This window comes from Anopheles moucheti, chromosome 2 (genome assembly GCF_943734755.1).
Source record: "Anopheles moucheti chromosome 2, idAnoMoucSN_F20_07, whole genome shotgun sequence".
In the NCBI taxonomy this organism is placed as follows: domain Eukaryota; kingdom Metazoa; phylum Arthropoda; class Insecta; order Diptera; family Culicidae; genus Anopheles; species Anopheles moucheti.
The window spans coordinates 5,114,400-5,134,791 of NC_069140.1; the positions used below are offsets into that span (position 1 = coordinate 5,114,400).

Consider the following 20,392-nt stretch of genomic DNA (forward strand, 5'->3'; position numbering starts at 1 on the left):
CGTTTTTCCCCCGTCATCGCTTCGTTGGTAAAGTATTGTAAGATATAGTCAGTTAAAGCACTAGCTCTTAATAGATATTTTGGTCGATTGTTGATACATTTTAGAAACACACAAGGATTTCTTAATCTCGTCTATTGATTTTGTTGTTTTAATCGTCTCCAATATCTCGGGATGGAGCAAGAACCGCAAAGAATCATGTCCTGGAGAATAATAAATGGAAGTAGATTGGAAAACACGTTGTGGTAACCGGGACACGCACCTACTCAATCATTTGCTCCCCGGGAGGCCTTCAGCACGTACACCCAATTATTAATTGTGTTGCAACCAAGCTCCACACAAGAGCCACACCGCTCGTTAGTGTTCGATGGTTCGATGCAAAATGATTCACGAGCGGATATCGAAATCAATTTTTAAAACCGTAAGACATCTTTAACAAAGCAAATCCTACTACTCATGGTGGAAGGTGTGATGGAAGCATCCGCTACAAGAAATGCTTGGATAAAAGCGGGCCAATTTATGTCCCGAACCGGTTCCACCGTTGCAGTTGAGTCATGGAGAAAAAGGATTTACTTTAAAATGGACTTTAACAAGGTGTGCGTACCTGGCGAATGTCTGCTGACAGCTTTTCCAACGCTTTTCCGAGGCGATCTTCATTCGGTTGCCTTCATGACTGGTCACATTCATCATTGTGCACACACACACGGTGCGATGGTTTCTCCAGGTATGGCCACTCGTCAGGACCATGCTCTCGTGATTCTCGTGTGCTACAGAACACACACACACGCAGACAAAGAGCCAGAGCCCCACATTGCGCCACTCGTAAGAACTGAGGGCTCTTCTCACCTTGCTTAAAGCAGCTCTGTGAACACGTGATGAAAGGTGGCACCTTTAGCAGCAGCAGCAGCAGTACACACACACACAAACACACACAGCCAGATAAACAACGTGGCAGGAATGAAAATGAAGTGTCATCGTTCACATTTGCCGCCATTTCGTTACAAACCTTTTGTGTCAAACCCCATCCCCCCGCCCGCTTTTATTATACTGGTCGTGAGCTTTCCTTTGTTTGGCGGGCACAATGGTGAGTAAAGTGAATGTGAATGGGTGAAAGAAACGCCCGTACCGTCCAGTGTAGATGATTCCGCCCTGGTGTATAGAAAAGGGACAGCAAGGGCCTGTGCAACCAGGGCTGGGACTCCCGAGACCCAGTGAACAATTAAATAAAATGTACATTGCGAAGCGAAAAGGAAGTCACTCAGTCACGGGAAGCGTTGTGTGTACATCAATGAGGTGGTTCATTTGGATTATTTCCGGGCTGGACGAGCGACAGGAATTACACGCACCGTTGAGCAGAAGCATCCAGGAAACCAGATGTCAATAGCTAGCGAAATGTGTTTGTAGGGTCTGAACGTAAATAATGGCGTTGGCGAGTTGTCTGCCCCCTTGTGTCATCCATCATCGCGGGCGTTATTATTTTATAATTTTTATTTCCCAAACAAAACCCGACAGAATCGGTTTCGTCGATCGGTGCAAATGCAACACATGCATGCCTTTTGCAGTGTGTGTGTGAAAAAGCTCGGCACAGAAGCCGCTTATTGAAGCTTTGATGGATTCAATTGTTTGCTGGCGGAAGGGAATAAAAACCGTCCGTTTGGTACCATTGCGAAGCAGATTAAAAATCATCCTCCATTAAAATTTCTCCCAAAACAACAACGACAACGCTAGGGAAACTATCCGTGCAGATCAATAAAATATTACTTCCACGTTGTGATTTATGTGTTTTCGTTCGTTGTTCGTTGGTGGAAAAGTTAAAAGGCGAAAACAGATTTTTGGCGGATTGAAAGTTGAAAAAAAAACCTATATACTTTTGTTTTGTTTTTGGCACACGAAAGGAAGCCCACCGATAATGTCCTCGCTCGGTCGTCGATTATCAAAAGCACATATTCCGGCATTAACTTTGAAGGCTGGAACGGATGGATTGCGAAGGTTCCGGTAGCGAATGTCCTAACGCATTGAAAGTGAAGGGGGTGTTGGTAGAAGGGGAACAAAAATGCGACTAGCAATTTAAAATCTCCCGCATAACTAGAGTACATCGCCTAGGAGGATGGGTTGAACATGATGAAATAGATGCAATGAAGTGGAAAATTAAATGAAATAAAAACCTAAAACGACATAAACGATGGCAGCGCTGATCGGTCGGCTGAGCTACTGCTGTGAAGAAGGGTAGCACAAGCAAACGGGTTCCCGCCGCCATGTTGTCCAGTGTGATGGGTTCGAAGCGAATGAGCGGAACGTTACTGGAAATAAAAGATGCTTCTCCATCATCGTCATCACACACACACACACACACACACACACATACGTACGTACAACAGCCGGTAGACGGCGCGAGGAAAATCATTTTCTCAGCGTAAACAGCTTTTGTTTTTGTTCGAGCTACAGAAGCCATCTACCAGCCAGCCTGGTTTGAATTGAATAAAGAGGATTACTATGCCTAGACTAGAGCAAGTGGGGTGTGTGTAAGTGTGTTTTTATGCTAGTGTTTTGTACTAATCCCTTCGTTCCTCCCCACTCCCTTTCGTTCGCCATCCTTGCACGTATCCAGAACAGGCGTTGCAGGCAATCCGAAAATTCTTCAAATGCCGTACATACCCGGCCGGAGCAACTAAGCTGCTGTAGCGCCATTATCTGCCGCTGCGCTTCAATGTTGTCCCGCCCGTCATATTAACATCGATAAAATTGATATTTTCTCAGCACAGCGTAGCGGGAAACAGAATGTGACAATCAAGACGCGAATGCTGTCCCTTCCCAAGAAGTTGTCCTTACTTCGTGTGGCGCAAGTATCGAAAAGAGGTGGAGATGACTTCGACAGCAATTGGCTGTAAAACCTACGTCAACAGTCAGGAACCCTCGTTGCGGGTAAAGTGCGCTACTGCGGTGCTTCAAATGCCGGGCATGATTGGAATGGAAGTGGAACCGCTAATTTGACAACTGCCAGCACTTCCGCTCAATCGAACGTGGCAGACACTCGAACGATTGGAGAAAAGGATGTGATATAAAAGGCGTTCGTGGTGCTTTCGACCCTAAAAGCATCCGATAAAACATTGCAACTGAGTAATTGAACAATGAATGAACACTGAACCTGTGTGTGTAGAGGTTTGCTTTGTGTTTTCATTCAACGAAATCGAGCAGAAAAGAAATTTCTTCCTTTAAATGTTTCAAATAAAGAATTGTTGAACATTCCTAAAATATACTACTTGAAAATGGCCGTTCCTAGTTTATTTTATAATGACTTATGCATTTGTGAGAAAAACTTGAGGTCGTTATAGTTTGAAAATGAGATAAACACCAATTCTTGCTATATTCACCACTTACAGCCGGGGAAAACCCCATTTTCACCACACCAACGTTTTATTGAGACGATTTTTGCTACTTGGGCTCATTTCCCGATGGTGGAACTTTCATGGGAAGCTTTTTATAGCTTTCGTTTTTCTATTTAGTACAATGTTTTTTAGCACAAACCAAATTGAAGTTCATCTGGGAAAATTGTGCTAAATCATATACAAGTACCAGGCGTCTCCATCAGCCGAAAGCTTTTTCGGATTTTTGTATGAAATTACGGATATTTCTTTCCCGAGCATGTGAAACTAATAAAATAATGTTAAATAAATAGTTTGCTTTCACAATCACAATTCTATTCACCATCCTTAAAGCAATCAGTTGGTAAAGTGTTGTTCCGTTCCCATTGAACCGGAGTAAGTTAGTTCCCGCACTCCCATCCTTATAGCAGAGTAAGTTCGTTCCCGCACTCCCATCCTTAAAGTGTTCCCATCCCTATAGTGTGCCCATCCCTAAAGCGTGCCCATCACTACCGCGTCCCGATGACGTTCAAGAGTATATAAGTGACAGAATAGATGAGTCCTTTGATTAAGATAGAGCTACAACTCACCCTGCCGGAGTTGTAATCATACTTTGGTCCTTCGATTAAGATAGAGCTACAACTCACCCTGCCGGAGTTGTAGAATAGATTGGTCCTTCGAAAGAGTGTAGCTTCAACTCACCCTGCCGGAGTTGAAGTAGAATAATTTGGATTAATAAAGAAAACGAACAGTGTAGTAAAATGGTAAACAAGAATGAGTTTTTGTGATATTTTATAATTATTTTATTTTTTTTTAATTTATCAATATTATTTTATTGATACGATAAGCTGATCGTTTTACTGAAATATCGTATGAGTATCGTTCGAGCTTCGATCTCTGCATTAAAAGACAGGACACTTAAAAGACATCCTTTCCCATGACCGCACAATTCGGTTTAAATGTAGATTAAATGGCTCAATTATCGACTGTTTTACTTTCTCTATCTTTTCAGTGTTACATTTCTCGAAAATTAATGAATAAAACGATCGATTAGAATGTTTCTTTACTTCTCCAATTCAGTCTCAGAGTGAAGCGATAGTAATATATTTTCATACCAGTACATGTTTTGTTTTACACATGAATTGTATGTCTAAAGCAATAGACTAAAACGGTAAAATTTAATTATCGCACTTAAATTGTAAGTACCACGTGCTCAATTTCGATTTCACACGTGTTTTGTTGTAATACTGTTAAATTTAAACCATCCAGCAGCACACATGAATCTGCGGTGAATTTGCCAATGTTGATGCCATTATTTGCTTTACAGATAATTGTTGTGCTTTATTTCTTATCGCCTCACTTGGCACGAATGGTACATTTGATCATGTCTCTATAATAGTCTACACTCCGCTTAACTCATTTTCTGAGCATGTCTTTTTAGTAGCAGCCTTTCGTATAAAAATAATTACCATTCCGATCAATTTAAAATATCCGTTTACATGTTTGAGTTTGATTGTTTTAATTCATATCTACATCCATTTTTTTTGCTTTTGCCACATAATCGTTCGGAACACAAGCTTACACATCCATACGCACACACATACACACGCATACACATATACATACATAGTCGTACATGGAAAGATTGTTTATCTCGGTATTTGACTATTGCCCAGTGGTTCACGGTACGAATACAATCAGCATTGCACGGATAAGAAGCACACATGTTAATCCTGCTAATCCTTTCACGCGAACTCTATGCGACTGAAAGGGAAAAGGAGAGTGAGAGAGCACGAGAACAAACTCGCGACGTTTCTTGAGAACGCGAGCCGGTTTGTACGGTATTGTCAGCTACAGCAACGGCTCAAAGAAATGTTTCATCCTCCACAGCGCTGGCCACAATGGCGTTCGTCCCGTTCGCGTTCGTCCCATTGCTGGCGCTGCCGGCTCCACCGGTGGCCGTCCCATTGGCATTACCGTTCGTGCTCAGCACCACACTGCCGCACGTGATGGTGGTGGTGACCGTGTCCGTGTTGGTGGTGCTGGCAAGGGCCGCCATGCCGGCCGCCGACGTCACCGTTCCGTTGTTGCTGCTGTTGTAGTTCACGGAACCTCGTGCCGGTGCAACCTGGAATGTGTTGGTGGGCATCGAATAGGTCATTTTGTACTGTTGGGCCCGTTGCGTGCAGAGACCATAGCTGTGCGGAGGGGCAGGAAAAGGGATGGAGGAAGGTAGAAAAGAAAGAGATAGGATATTAATGAGGAGCGGGCAAAGTGAAGCATTGTTACATGGGCGCATACTCACTTTGCGAGCAGGGAAAAGAGATCCTTCCGATACTGGACAGTTAAAATGGCGTAAAGGTACGGGTTGGCACACGAGTTGAGTGGATAGAAGAATACCAGCAAGATCTTCGACTTGCTCACACCAATCAACGGATAGCCGGCAATCGCCGTTAGTCCGAAGAACGCAATCGGTGCCCAGCAGGCAAAGTTCGTAAACACCAAGAGGGCCATCTTTTTCGCCACTGTCATCTCGCCGCTGTGTGCCGTACGGGCTGCCTGTCGTGTTTCCTTGCCAAGCGAGAGATAGATCTGGGCGTAGCAGACGACGATCACGACAAAGCCGCACCCGTTCACGACCAGCACCGTGAGCAGGTAGGCAATGTCCAAGCTGTCCCGTGCCTCCATCGGCAAACAGATCGAGGTGGACGAGTAGTTGCTGATGCCGAACAGGGGCATCGATGCCATCGTGATTGCGTACACCCAGCCGACGATCATGATGTACATGGCCGCCGAGAGTTTGATCCGTCGGTTCAGATAGATCGCATGGGTGATCGCAAACCAACGCTCGAGCGTCACGATCGTGAGCGTGAAGATTGACAAGTGGCTGGCAAAGACTGTAAGGAATCCGGCCACCTTGCACCCAACGCCATACTGCCAATCGAATGCATAGTTGAAGTATTCGCCCATTGAGTGGGCATCGATCGAAGCTATCAAGAGCAGGTACAGACCCATGCACAGGTCGGCAAATGCGAGATTGCAGATCAAGAATTTTGGCACTGTCAGATCGCTACGGTTGGAGAACAGCACCACAACAACTGCCACGTTGCCAAATACGGCCAGCAGCACCACCACCCATACCGATCCCCGTAACCAATGGGATCCCATGACGTCCTCGCATGGGTTTAATGCGTCTGGCATTGGATAACACTTTACATCCAAGATCCTGTGGAAATTAAAAAGAAATGTATTAGACATATAATTCGAACGCTATTATGCTTCTAAACCAATTATTCATCAATCCTTTACGTTAAAACAGAGCTTGATGTGCTGAACTCCTCAATATGATAAGGGATCTTGTAGCCTCTTTGTGTACAACTGTATGACTTCCAATGCCTTTAATGTAGATTGCCTTGTATAATTGTTCCAGATATTTCTTCAGATATCTCAAGCTATCTAGACTTCTTGTTTAGAACATCTTCACAAGCACAAGTACAAGTAAACAAGTACATCTTCAAGTATAGTCCGCAGATTCTAGAATAGTTAATTCTAATACATCTCACTTGAAAAGTATCGAGAAATACTTCCAACTCTCTCAAAGGATCTTCAAACTGTATGTAATGGACGAATTACTTCGGACTGTAGCTTCTAATAACACCCTTAAAACAGTACTTACATCGGCGTCAGATTGCCACACAGTGCCTCCATAGACGAAATTTGTGCAACCGTCTCGTGGAACTCGCCCAACAGTGGATTTTCCGTGTACAGACCACTGCCCATCGTTTGGTCGCCCGCTTCATCCACCGGATGCCCGGTGATAGGCAGCAGATAATTATCTTCCACTATATCGCCCAACCTTTTGTCCGACAGATCAATACCCTTCTGGAGTGATTCACCACCAGACGGCCGCTCACCAGTTTCACCACTCGACGTTAGCCGGGCAAACCAACTGTGAAAGTCCACCGAACGGCGGCTGCGACTGTTTCGCTCTGTCGCTCCACTGTCGGAACCGTCGGCTTCCAGCACGAGTGGCGTTTCAGCACTGGATGGTACCTCCAACTTGAAGTGGGGCGTTGAGTAGCCGTTCGCGATGCACCGATGCTGCACTTCGTAGAACTTTTTAAGATTGCGTTCGTGTGCGTCTGGGTCGTGGCGGGCAGGAAACTTGAACGCACAGCAGTGAAACGAATGCGTCAGGAAGGCGGTCCGCAAGTTCTGACAAGCAAACAGACAAAAAATAAATAAACATGGATAAACGGAAACATAAGAGGTCATAATTTGATGTTCCAATGGCGCGACTTCGCAAAGTAGTGTTAAACTCTTGACGGATGGGTGCAAAGTACTTCGGAAAGGAAGACTTATTTCACTCAAGCCTGCATGTCTGCTGCTTCACTCAAGTTTACAAGTTTGCAGTTGGTGGAACGCGCTCTTCTCTTTGTACAAGATTACTGTAGAGGAGTAGCTAATAATTTAACTGCTGTCTTGCAGTGATGCAATGTAAGACGCGAGAATTTCTTTAATTTCCTTGTGCTTTTTGCTCGCTTTTCCTACCTTGAAGTTGTACACCGATGGAATAGTTTTCAGTGAGTGTGTGTGCTGTATGCGCAGTATTTCCAGCTCTGCCAAACCTTCGGTAGGCAACTCCTCAATAGCAGTCCCGGATAGATCACTACAAACAAAGGAATAATCGAACCGTAACGATTGGTGTTCATTCTAATAATAAGCATCGTTCATACTTACAGCTCTCTTATGTTACTTATTCCTACGAATGCTTTTTCGTGGATTTCTTTCAGCTTGTAGTTCATTTTAATGCTCCTGCAAAGAAAAGCAACTTAGGCTAGCATAACATTCCGATCGGATGAAGCATTACTCACAGCCTAGCTATTTCCGAACCATGGAATGCCGATCCGTGAATCTCCGTGAGGGCATTATTGTCGAGAATTCTGCAAAACGTACCAAAAACCAATCAAGAACTTTCCTTCCTGCACTACAAGCGATGTCTTAATCCCATAAACTTACAGCTCGTCAGTCTTCAGTTGTATCGATCGCTCGTAAATTTCGCGAATCTGATTTCCATCCAAATCACTGCAGAAGGCAAGGCATGGCCAGCATAAATACATAAATACATGAACACATTTTCAGTATGCGTGGGAGCGCTTGTACATCAATATGTTACTGACTGAATGTGGTACCAGCGAAAGCATTAGCGAACATCAAGATATTTTTATGCTGCCCGAGCCACAGGCAACACCGATGCGGATGATGATGGTGAAGATGATGACGATGATGATGATGATGATGATGGAAGAATTGGAGTGAAGAGCGATCGAAACAGTAGCGTTCTTAAAATAGTTCCTCTGGACAGCTCCGCTAACCTTGTGACCACATATTGGAAAATGATGGACCACGGGATGAATGGTGATGATGTAGTGTTGTAAAGCAAATCCAAGCGTGCTGTTAATGCGTCCCCTTAGGAACATTGTGTACCATACTCAAACACACACGCATGCAACACAGTTCTCACGGAAGCATAACAAATAGTTCATGGTCGGCGCAATGCTACTCACACCATATGCATTATTATGTGGTCGGAGAGAACGCGCAGGTCAGGCACTGCGAGCAGTCCGCTGTGTATAATCCTCCTATTGCCGGAACGTAAGCCGTTGCCATGGTGTTGTGTAAATGAACCGAACAGTGGGAGAGAAAGTGAGGTAAGGGAATTAATAAATCAGTTTACTTCCGAAGTGCAATGCCGGATAGTGTGATTCTAACAAGCCGTACAACGAAAACAAAAACATGGACTGGAATCAATACCTGGCGGTTACTGATATAAGGGAATTTTTTTTCAATACCAGTTAATGCGCATGGGAAATGACGTTGAGAATTTAATAACGGTAAACTAAAGTGGGAAGCGAGTAAAACCACACTTTCATACCTTTTCCAACCACAAATTCAGTTCAGAATGTTAAAGTTCATAAAGTAAGAATCCATATCACATGGAGGTTATGGACTACTCTCCATTTGTATTTATAACTTTCATACATTGTTAACTCGCATGACAATAATTTGAAATTCAATTAGCAGTTGTGCTAATTAGTTGCGCAGCTGTGTTCTCCTCATTAGTTGGGTCGAGTCCTTTGTATAATTGTTTCAATTTAATTTCCCAATAAGTGATAACCATTTGCTTCATTTCCTTCTCTTCATCTAATAAATCATATCAGAAACAGTGTTCCAAATTGTTCTCATCGGTTCGAATTGAGTTCATTTCGGTCGTATGACTGATTGCTGAAATATTGCCCTTGACAACTTGATTAGTGCCTAGGGCAACAAATAATCCTTCACAATCTGTCCAAATTGGCTCCATTGGTTTTCGCGATGGTATTGATTTTAGTTACTACAAACAGTCAAACAGTTTGATTTCTCTTTGCTTACATCAAATTTAGTTTTGCATTTATCTAGCGACCGGTAGGATGCTTATTATTTTAGGTTATTTTATGGTCCAAAAGCTCATTTCAACGAATTTGTATTTGAGTCAGTAATAGGTATGAAAAGTATTTATTTTCTACACAATAACTTGTAGGTTATACTGCTGCATTCGGGTGTTTATTAAACAATCAACAAATCTGTGGTCAAAAAATACTTTCCAAATTCTCCAATATCTAATCTTTTCCTATCTAAAATACCTCATAAGTTAACAATTCTCTCAAACTAGATATTAAACATCCTACAGAAATATAATTTTTTTATAGTCTTCCCACTTCTATTCGTTCTTATTTCGAACCCGTGCGACCAACAGCAGGAATGTAACAATTTCAGATTTAAGTCCCAAAAGTTTCAAAGTCCAGTATCACAAAAGTTAAATTTGTAACTGAACTGCTGCCCACTGCTGGACCATCAGACATTCGAAGGAAATGACTTTCAACTTTCGAAAGTACCGCCTGGATCGAGGAGAACTTCACCTGTGTAGGTTCGGCTTTAAAGCATCAAGTTTGCACAAAAAAAATCAACGAAAACAAGCGTCAAATCAGGTTCTGTTGTTACAGTACACCCAAATCAGTGTGCGCGCTCTGTTTTGCCGGAACTGGTCTCGTCTGTAAACGAAACAGAAGATCTTGCGCGATATTGTTGTTCTGTGGAAATTATATTAAAACCGTATCATCGTTTGTTTAACAAAATGGAAGCAAAACAGGAATTTCAGCTCACAGCTCCTAACACAATGTTCATGCCACAATAACCGTGTTTAATATCCCGAGAACAAAACAAAAAAACACTGTCCCAAATTCAATGCTTCTACTTAAAGTAATAAAACATGCTTTTGTTTTGCGTGTCGCTTCAAACGCAACCTTTAGAAAAGGGGCCTCAAACCCAGCTCACAGTTCAATAATACTTACAGCGTTTTCAGCTTCATCGAAATGCCTTCGAACACATCCGCGGGCAGAAATTCGAGCTTCGGTGCGTGTGCAATGTAGAGCGTGCGGAGGTGGCGCAACCGGGAGAAGGCGGCCGGTTCGATGCGATGAAACTCCCGCAGGTAGATGAAGAACAGATCCTGCAACGTGTCCGCGTACACCGTCAGCGCGTTGGTACGCAAACGCTTGATGCCGACCTTTTCCAGCGTCAGCCGCTGCATGCCGGTCAGCTTCTGTGGCACACGCACAATCGATTGTCCGAGGCAACGGCACTGCACCTCACCCAAGGCTTCCTCGGTCGAATTCCAGCAGCGACATTGGCCCCGTTTCAGCTCTATTACCGGCACGGTGCCCGTTTCCAGTCCGTCCGATGCCGACTCTTCCCGGGGCGGCTGCCGGCTGGTGGTGCCGTTGCCGTTGTCCAGCAGCAGCATTGACGCATTGTTCGCGTCTCCGGTTCCGTCCGGCGTCAGCGACACCAACCTGCCACCGGCCGGAACGATCACATTGGCGTGCGTAGTAACCGCAACACTGGGGCCGGTTTCCACCGCCACTGGTAGTTGACTTCCTGCCAGCAGGATACCAACCGACCACAACCACACACCCACCGTACGGTGATACTGTCTCCCGGCACGGTCCAAGCTAACTGTCATTATTTTCTTTTCGCTTTCAAAATAGCTCCGAGTGCCGGAAGTTGGCGAACGTTTGTTTTTCCGCTACTCGTACACTGCACACTCACTTTCACCTTGCGGGTCGTCACCCAAACGTTGCGGTCACGCACCCAACCTCATGGGGTTTGTAAGGCGGAAATCAGCAAACATTGCCGAACAACGGAGCCGCAACCACGAGCAACGATAGAACCAGCACACACTACAGGGACGGTTGATCGAAGGCAATCGTTCACGTGATTTCGTTCTCAAATACTCCGACCAGCAGGCCGGCCGTTTGTCGATAAGTTTGCGCGTTTACACCAGCGTCGAACCAGAAGCGGTCAAATTTGATTGTCATATTTTTGGTCGTTGTGCAGTTACACCGGCACCCACCGGAAGGGATCCGATCCGAAACTTTCACGCACTTTCGTCGCAGTTGCGATATCTACAGGGGTAAGATTAGGGGATGGAGAAGGAGAATTTAATATTAAAATATCTTTGCTCAACTTAGAAATGCGAGAAGTTTTTGGTATAAAAGAATTCAATATTTTAAAAGTTTTTGCAAAAGCAGACGAAATTAAACAACAATAATGCTTGAACTCCAATCTAAATTAATCCAATTGCCGGATGAACGTGAATTAGTCTCCAGTGTTTTTGCCTTCAATCAATCACGGAAAGGTTTACGCTTAACCGTACAAGCGTTCCATCGAGCTTTCCACAGATAGCAACGCCTAGCTGCAACTAATGAAAAAAGTATTTCCATCAAGGCTCAATCTTATGTTCCCCGAAATATGGAGGCCACCTTTGGCATGGCGATGGGATTATCGTGCTGCCAGATTTGGGGTTTTCCTCTGTTCTTTTTTACTACCAAAACCTTGATGAGGGTTTATCCTTTCCAGTCTCACATTCTTCTGTAGAAATACGTTCACATTCTTCACGAATTCATGGAACAATAAAGCTCTCAAATTAAATTTATTGCGTGAGGAATATACATTAACTATTCATGCGTGGACGAGCTTTACCATAAGGAGAAAATATGTTCAGGTGCACCACCTGGTAAACACGTTGCTATTATTAGCTCAGGCATTACGTAGGACTAACAATAACGTAAGGTTACTAAATTGTCTATTATTTTGGCGTCTATTTAGTCAACAAGATTGATTGTAACAGTTTGTACCGTTCAGGGTGATACTTAATAATTAACATAATCCTCTCAACCATAACAAACAACCATACGTGCAGTGAAAGCTCCTTGGTCTCAGAACAGGTAGCTTTTACTCCCGCGAACGTGCCATGAAGGCAATGGAGAGTGAGCCACAAACACTGTCTGCTTTGTTAATTACACTCTCTTGCAGGAAATGTAGCCATTTTCCAGCTTACAATCGCACCGTTTTTGTGAGAAATTCACCTTCAAGAATCTTCAAGAATAAGAAAGTTCCAAATTAACGCACAGTTCACTGTTACCTGACGCTTGATCCTTTTGCTGAGATTGGTTTTCTAAGAGAGGAAAAGCAAGTTTTTTTTTGTTTTAGTAAATAAACATGAATGCTCCTAATGGTCGCTGAAACTTGAGCCGATCAAGTGCTCACCATGAAGATAAATCTCATTAACGCGTCTTAACCGCGAAACGTGCAACATTCGAGGCTGTTGGAATTTTTAAAAAGGAGGGAAAAATTGATCCTCAAAATTCTCGAAACGGTACCAACAAAAACTCTCTGCGTGAAGCACAAAAAACAAACTCCCCTCAACTGGACCACCACTTGAAAAGTGAAGCATAAAAACATGATCATAATTATGTATATCTTTATCAACAGCATATTCAAAGCCTACAAAAACTCCGAACAGTTTCCTTCGCGTCTTTCGTGATGCATGGTTTCGTGAAAAGGTTAGAAAAGGGTAAGTTTTTGCTCATTTGCTGGCTTCTTTGCACGTGCCACTCGTGAAGGGTTCCAGCGCTCGATGAATCGTAAAATTTACTGCCCAACTGTCGGTGTAACTCTTCCGCCATGCTCGTCACAGCATGGTGTTCTGAGGGCCCCCAAAAAACGATACAATCGTGTAGCATTTTCCAATCAAAAAACACGCTTCTTATCGATGAGCACCAACAACGAGCGGTTGGATGGAATGCGATAGCCCTAGTGCGTCTTGTCGGTGCAATTATTTCTGACCGATACACCGTAGCACGTCATCATCATGATTCCTTTTTCGTGGGTCTCAGGAAGATTGTCAGTATTGTGTAAAGATTGTCTGTAGCTTATCGCTAAGGTAGTATCCACTGTCTGTTATTATCTTCTCTTCAATAATGTCACTTCATTTCAGTGTTGGCTATAATATTTTTCGTAAAAAAGAAAAACAATACGACGCACTATGCTGAACGAGGAGCAACATCGAAGGGCATTCTCATTTATTAACTTTCTACCAGGTGTTTCCATAATTTTGCGAATGAAGGAAAACATTTACCCTCGGCAGTCATCTCGGCATCTTTTCACTTTTATGCAAATTGCTTCCGTGCTTCATGAAACGTACCGTTATTGACTATTTTCCCCATGAGTTCCCTTTTGTCTGGGATTGATAATTGAAAATTTCATTCATCTGCCAACGCTCTTGCGGAAATTGCGTTTCAGTTCAGGTCCACACCGCTCGGGGATCAGTCCGAATTCATTGCGATCCTTTTCAATGCGTACCTCGCGCTAAGGATTATTTTCAACAATATTTCCAGGCCAACACATTTCGGATGGAGATTTTTCTTTTCTGTTTGGCAGAGCAGAGGAAAGATAGTTACATGAGAAATCATCAAAAAGCCATGAATAATGCGTTTATTGTAAGGACATCCGATCCGAATAGGGGTGCAATCCTGGCAGATCTGCCTGTGCTTGCTTGCCAGATAAAGCAGTTTCAACGAATTTGTGTACTTCAAAGCTAATGGAAAGTATTGCAGTGGTAAAATACCTAAATAGGGTTAATGGTTTTATCTGGTATTGAAGCCCTGTGTAACGACTCTCACATGAACTGACTGACTCGCCTCAGGGCGAGTGTGAAATTTAATATGTGTTTCACACATAGTCATTGTTGTAAAGCTTCATTACAATTAACATATTAATTCGTTGAAGCCACTGTAGATCAAAGCGCAATTTGAATGGCATTTCAGACCGAAACCGAAACAAGCCACTTTAAAAATAATACCATTTAATATTCGTTTGAAACGCTCTCTAATGCGGTAACTAGGAGTTACCGTGTGAAACTGTTACGCGGTGTTATATTCTTTTCCTAGATTTCATTTGCTAAACGTCCTTATGCCACCTCTTTGTGATACATTGTACATTATGAACTCATTAACCTTTGGAAAATGAGGTTTCGTTCGAAGAATATAAATATAGTGGTTACATCTAAATTAAGTGGTTTTGCACATGAAACTAAGTGTTGCAAATAAGCAAATAAAGCTAATTCTATCAATTACATTGAATTTAATTTATTGTATTTACCAATTGCTAATTACATTTTCGCTCGTCAATTTATTTTTGGAAGACACTTGCTTGCCCGCATGCATTTCACAGCTCAGTGCCGTGTCCCATCTGCACCTTTTCAAGCGTTTCCCACACATTTACATACATTTAAACGTAATCTCCCACTATTGCAGTCACATAAATGCAAAAGTCTCCGTCAAACGAAAGTAGTTCAGTAACAATGGATCAGCTCCATTAAGCAGTTAAAGAAACCAACGCTACCAAATGCACGCCATGTAAGCTTTTGGATGTAACCATAATTGGAGACAGCGATACCATGAATACGTTGCATTTGAGCAAGTGTCCTACAGTCGCTCGTTGGATGCTGATTGCATTTCCTTTACGGTTTTCATCAAATTTGCAGTCACACTCGGTTTTTCGTGTTACTGTATGTCGGACGATCCTTTCCCAGAATGGTGTTTTGCATTGCAAATGATATTTGTGATGCATGTAATGAAAGGTTTTTACTATCTCTAGCGCATTTGTGTTCCCGGATACGTAGTCCTTCATGCCGTGTTTGTCGAAGGTTGTGAAATTTGATATTCATGTAGCTTGATATCGAGAAATCTTTTCACTCGAAACATTCTCTAACTTTCCTCTATCCCTTTTTGTAATCAAATTCAGACCTATGAATGCTGCTTACCTTTGAATGCTACAGTCAATGTGTTGTCCATCAGATCGCGCCTGCTATGGTCGCGCGAAGCATAATAAAATACCTTCAAATTACACCAAACCATTCGAAGATATCTTCTTTTTTCTTCCTTCTTCAAGTGGCTCGTGTTTCGCGGTTCCGCACCGCTTTGGCAGACGATTTGCAACCGCAAACCTTAAATTAGATCATGATCGCACGATACGTGCAAACAAACCAGAGCGGACAGTCTGAGACTGTGTTTGCTTTGGCTGTGTCGAAGGACAAATGTTCCGCCAACACAAGCCTGCTATCACGGGCACTATCACGGCTTAAACACACGCAAAACTCACATTTACACGCCCTTGTACACCGCTGGCTGGAACCACACTCGCTGGCTGCCACAGACAGACAGATGTGGAACAATAGACACAGAGCGAGCTGCTGCGAAGAGCGAAGACTGCCCCGGACGAAATATATGTGATTTTTTATTCAATTTCATCTATCCGCTGGCACTGTAAATTAGCATCGGGGTGATAATTTTGTTCAGTCCCGTACCAACCATCGCGCTCTTTACCAGCAACGCAGCCCGTATCCAACCGGAGGAGTCTCGCAAGAGCCCAATAGGCGTTTGGGACGTGTACTGGCAGAGGAAACCTTGTACATTACTACAACTGCACATGTGCCACATACAGCCGAATGATACACTGGCGCTGAGTCGATCTTACAGCAGCACCGTTGCAGCGGAACTACCGAAGGCTTCGAACAAATCGCCCAATGAGGGTTAACTGAACCACCTTATTACACACTCAGGCTACGGAGCCTCGTCACACCATTTTCCACCACACAACTTCATTAATTAAGCCCGCCAATTGATATTGGCCTCCCTGCGCCTTGCTAGTTGAGAGCTGCCGGTTTCAAACAATTATCGCACAACAGTGAAACTCTATACCCGCACCCGGACACAATGACAAACATACGCGAGAAAGCGAGTCACCGAAGACCGGCACTGTCGAGGGAAAGCCGGAGTCGTAGCCTGTCCGCTGTACACTTTCTGGTTTGGCTCGGCTATCGGAGTGGACCAGGAAAATTCCGTCCGGGTGCGAAGTCACGAGCAAACTAACTGACAAACATCATCCCCAACGGCCAAACCGACCAACACTGAACGCAACATCGAACTGCGCGATACGAACGGTTATTCGGGACGGTGTGTTCATCTCGGTCGGAATGAACTTATGCTGCCGTAGTAGCTGCTGCGTGAGGGTATTTTCTTTCGGTCTCTTAGTACACTTGCTTTCTCGGTTACAGGTTGTTTTTCCAAAATCGAAAAATTCCGCCTTTCAATTCGTGTTTTATTAATTTCCTTTGATAATTATTAATTAGATTTCAATAAAATGAGCAGCGAAACAAATTGTAGCAACTCGACAAGAACGAAATCCGATTAGGCAATCGTCGGTCTGGGACGTGCAAGCAGATTAAAGTGCATGACAACCAGCTTCAGTATAAATTGCTTCGAAATCTTCAAACCCAAAATGACCAAACAGATTCACTATGGTGACTTTGTGTACGTATTTTTCGATCGCAATAGAAAAACCTTCATACACACACACCCACCCACGCCGCTGTTTTGTTTGCAATTGAAATGTACATCACTTTTCATTTGCTCGTTTTGTACGAAATTGATCGCGCGTAAACATCCAATTGACGTATGTTTACCTTACCGATACCGGAATCAAATCATTAGAACAGAATTCACACGAGAATCGACCATCAAAGCATCCTCAGATACAGCATGCGGTCTACAAGTTAGACAGGCTATTCGGTCGAATTGCTCGCTAGTGTAAGTGACCGGATGTTCGAGGAAGGGAAAAGATGTTGCATTTGTGGGATTCAAATAATGTTGCGAAAAATCAATACGTCAACTGGTGGTTTTCTGAAAACCGATTTGGGTGTAGATGTGATCTACTTCTTGGGGAATTACTTAACTTTGTGTTTTACGATGTGTCAGGAGGGTCACTTAGAGTAGGCGTTGAAAAATTCGTAAAAACAAGGAAGTTGTTTGGCGATATTTTCAAAATGTGCTTAGCCCACCGCAAGCCTCATTTGATTTGATCTTGTATATGAGCATTTGAACGTTAAATGTTGAGAAAACTGAGGGTAAATGAATTTGCTTAAACGCCACATCTTCGCTAATTGATATTTTGTACGGGCTATTGAGTTGCTTCCGGTAAAATTTAGCTACAATTATGACAATACGTCCGCTGTAGATGAATAAAAAATTAAATATATAGTCTTCAATTTTCCACACCTGAACATACCTGTCTATTGTAATGAAGTCACGGCTCCGAATGTTGATTGCTGACCACCGGAATTTGTCTAGAATTACGAAGTACCACGTACATAATTTATAATTCCCCAACTTCTCCACGATTTGACGCGTTGTGACAATGTGATCAGTTGTTTACTTGTCGTATCATAAATCTGTTTGATAGTGGTACCTGTCAGAAAGGTTCTACAGTGGATTGGCCTTTAGGTTAAGACTCAACCCTCATAACTAGGGCATTATAGGTCAGGTATAAAAGGGCCAGATAGTTTAAGGGTCTTCTATAGTTCTTCTATCTCTTCTAGCTTGTCTTCATTCGTTCATTAGCTCAAACTAACATGTAATGTATTATTCATTAGACAAGAATGAATTTCAAGAACGTATTTCAAGAATTCATTACAAGAATGTGTTTCAAATGTTTGTCAATGTTGTTCCAAATACATCAAAATCCTGTCAATCCACTTGTAATCATGTTCATCCCGTATTTCCTGGAAGAATATTAGTAAACTGCCTATCACATTTTGCCGAACCAATGTCATCTTCGAAATGTCTTAAGTTCCATTTAAATGTTTCTTACGAAATCGCTTGTTTTAAAAATGTACAATCGTGTCCACATCATTTTGCACAGTTTCGGTAAAAGGTATTCTCGTGTCTAAAAATATGATATTCACACCAATGATGTATCCAGCACAATAAGCAACGTGAACTAGTTTCGTCTGGTTTCGGAAAGCGTGGATTCCCTCCGGAGGTGCATCAATTAGCGAAATTCAATACATTAGCCATTCGCAGCTGTCGATACTATCATGTGCCAGATTGCCAACGAACAAACATACAGCCACATGTTAAATGTGTATGGAGGCGCGCGGTCCATCCAACTCCCGCTCGTCAACTCTTACTCTGAGGGAAGCTATCCAAACACAAGTGAAGCGAATGTGTAAAATCTGTTGCTGCTGAGAAATAATTAACAACATCACGGTTCGAAGCCAATCCGAGTGCTGGAATGTTTCCCCGAAATGCTCTCCAAAATCCACCTCAATTAAAGGCGCGAACCCGCAACCGTTGTTTGTGTTCGGTGATGCGTGATTTTTCCTTCATCATGGATTACCTCCAGTTATATTTCGAGTGTCCACCCAAAGCTCTCCCATCCAATCGCTGAAAGAGGCTTTCCTGTTTGTTTTTTTTTTGGCCAACGCAGCCTTTGCTCTGGATTAAGCGGATGATGAACGGAAGATGTACGGTATTAAAGATGAAAGCAGAGGTATGCTTGTTCGTCTCCTCCCGGTTGATCCGCCACCCACCTGGCAATCCGTTGTGTTGTCCACAATTTGCGGCAGGTGCAAGCGGAACAGAAAAACAACGATGTTCATCCCGAAGCTTTCGTCACGAAGCTCCAATGTTCGGATGAACGTTGGTTCTGCTGCGTGCGTAACGCGTGTATTACACAGCGGCAAGGTAGGTGTTATCTACCTTCATGGCCACTTGTTGCTCTCCGCCAACGAAGGCTACTTTCATTACGTTCGTTAGCCAGACGTCTGCATGCTGCACTTTCAACAAAGGACTGCATTTCAGTTAGAAATGGCTTCCGCGAGAGATACGCATACTAGACTACGAACAAGCCTACTAAAGCCTCGGTCGGAAAGTATCGGGCCCACGATTTCCAATACCGGAAACGTTCGCTTTAACAGAAGTGAAACGTTGCACAGATTTTACCATCCTAAAGCCAGAGAACAAAGCGTTGTCGGAAACATAGGAAATGCTGGAGACCTTTACCCATTCTTTTGCCAATACCGAGCCCGGGCAAAGCAAACCATTTAACCAGGGTAAACAGAACGTTCGCCCGCCCGCGCACCGGTCCACTCCAATGTGTTTCGACTGCTTGAACACGCGATGCAGAACCCGTCCACTGCGATGCGCGCCGAATGCAAACATTACCCTTTTTGCAACAAGCACAAACACGCCGCCATGGAGGGCCGGCGCCATTTACGATGCGCCCTCTGTATTGGGGCGAAAGATAAATAATATTTGACTTCAAGATTCGTGACTTTCAGCAGTAAAACTAATGATGCCCGGAAAAGAGGCCCATAATGAGCTGAGGATAATGGTAAAGATGACCAACCAATCTGTTTATCAAATAAGTGTTTGGAAATTAGCAGTCGACTTAAGTGAAATGTGATTTTTGTGCTGTTTCACTGTTTATGAATGAATCGTTCGGCATGAAACAATTGACCTAATTTCGTGTTTTGAAGTGTTCTGGAAAAATCTTACTAAAGGAAAACGGAAAATCCTTATCATTGCAGTGGATGTTAAGTTGCATAAGAGTTTATTTTTAGAACTGAACATAAGGCTCTCACGTCCTTTTCCTTCCTAGCCCGGGGAAAAGTGTGCAGTTTGATTGGAGTAGATTCAAACCTAATTCGTAGAAGCTTCGTTCATTCTACCACAGACATTTTAAATTAATCCCATTAATATTGTTACATTGTTATGCAAACTTGCAAAAAAAAAACTTTACTTGAACCGTTT

General features: G+C 43.2%; 1 protein-coding gene across 1 annotated transcript; it reads right to left on the bottom strand.

Annotated features, from left to right (window-relative positions):
- Positions 1 to 4,434: 4,434 nt before the first annotated feature.
- LOC128309493 (thyrotropin receptor) lies at positions 4,435 to 11,538 on the bottom strand. The gene is made up of 9 exons (XM_053045897.1): positions 10,751 to 11,538; positions 8,927 to 9,001; positions 8,379 to 8,444; positions 8,234 to 8,302; positions 8,100 to 8,174; positions 7,911 to 8,028; positions 7,036 to 7,574; positions 5,665 to 6,585; positions 4,435 to 5,557 (listed from the first exon to the last, which is right to left on the bottom strand). The coding sequence occupies exons 1-9, from the start codon at positions 11,419 to 11,421 to the stop codon at positions 5,224 to 5,226; spliced, it is 2,868 nt and encodes a 955-aa protein (XP_052901857.1). The 5' UTR covers positions 11,422 to 11,538; the 3' UTR covers positions 4,435 to 5,223.
- Between the last annotated feature and the right edge of the window lie 8,854 nt (positions 11,539 to 20,392).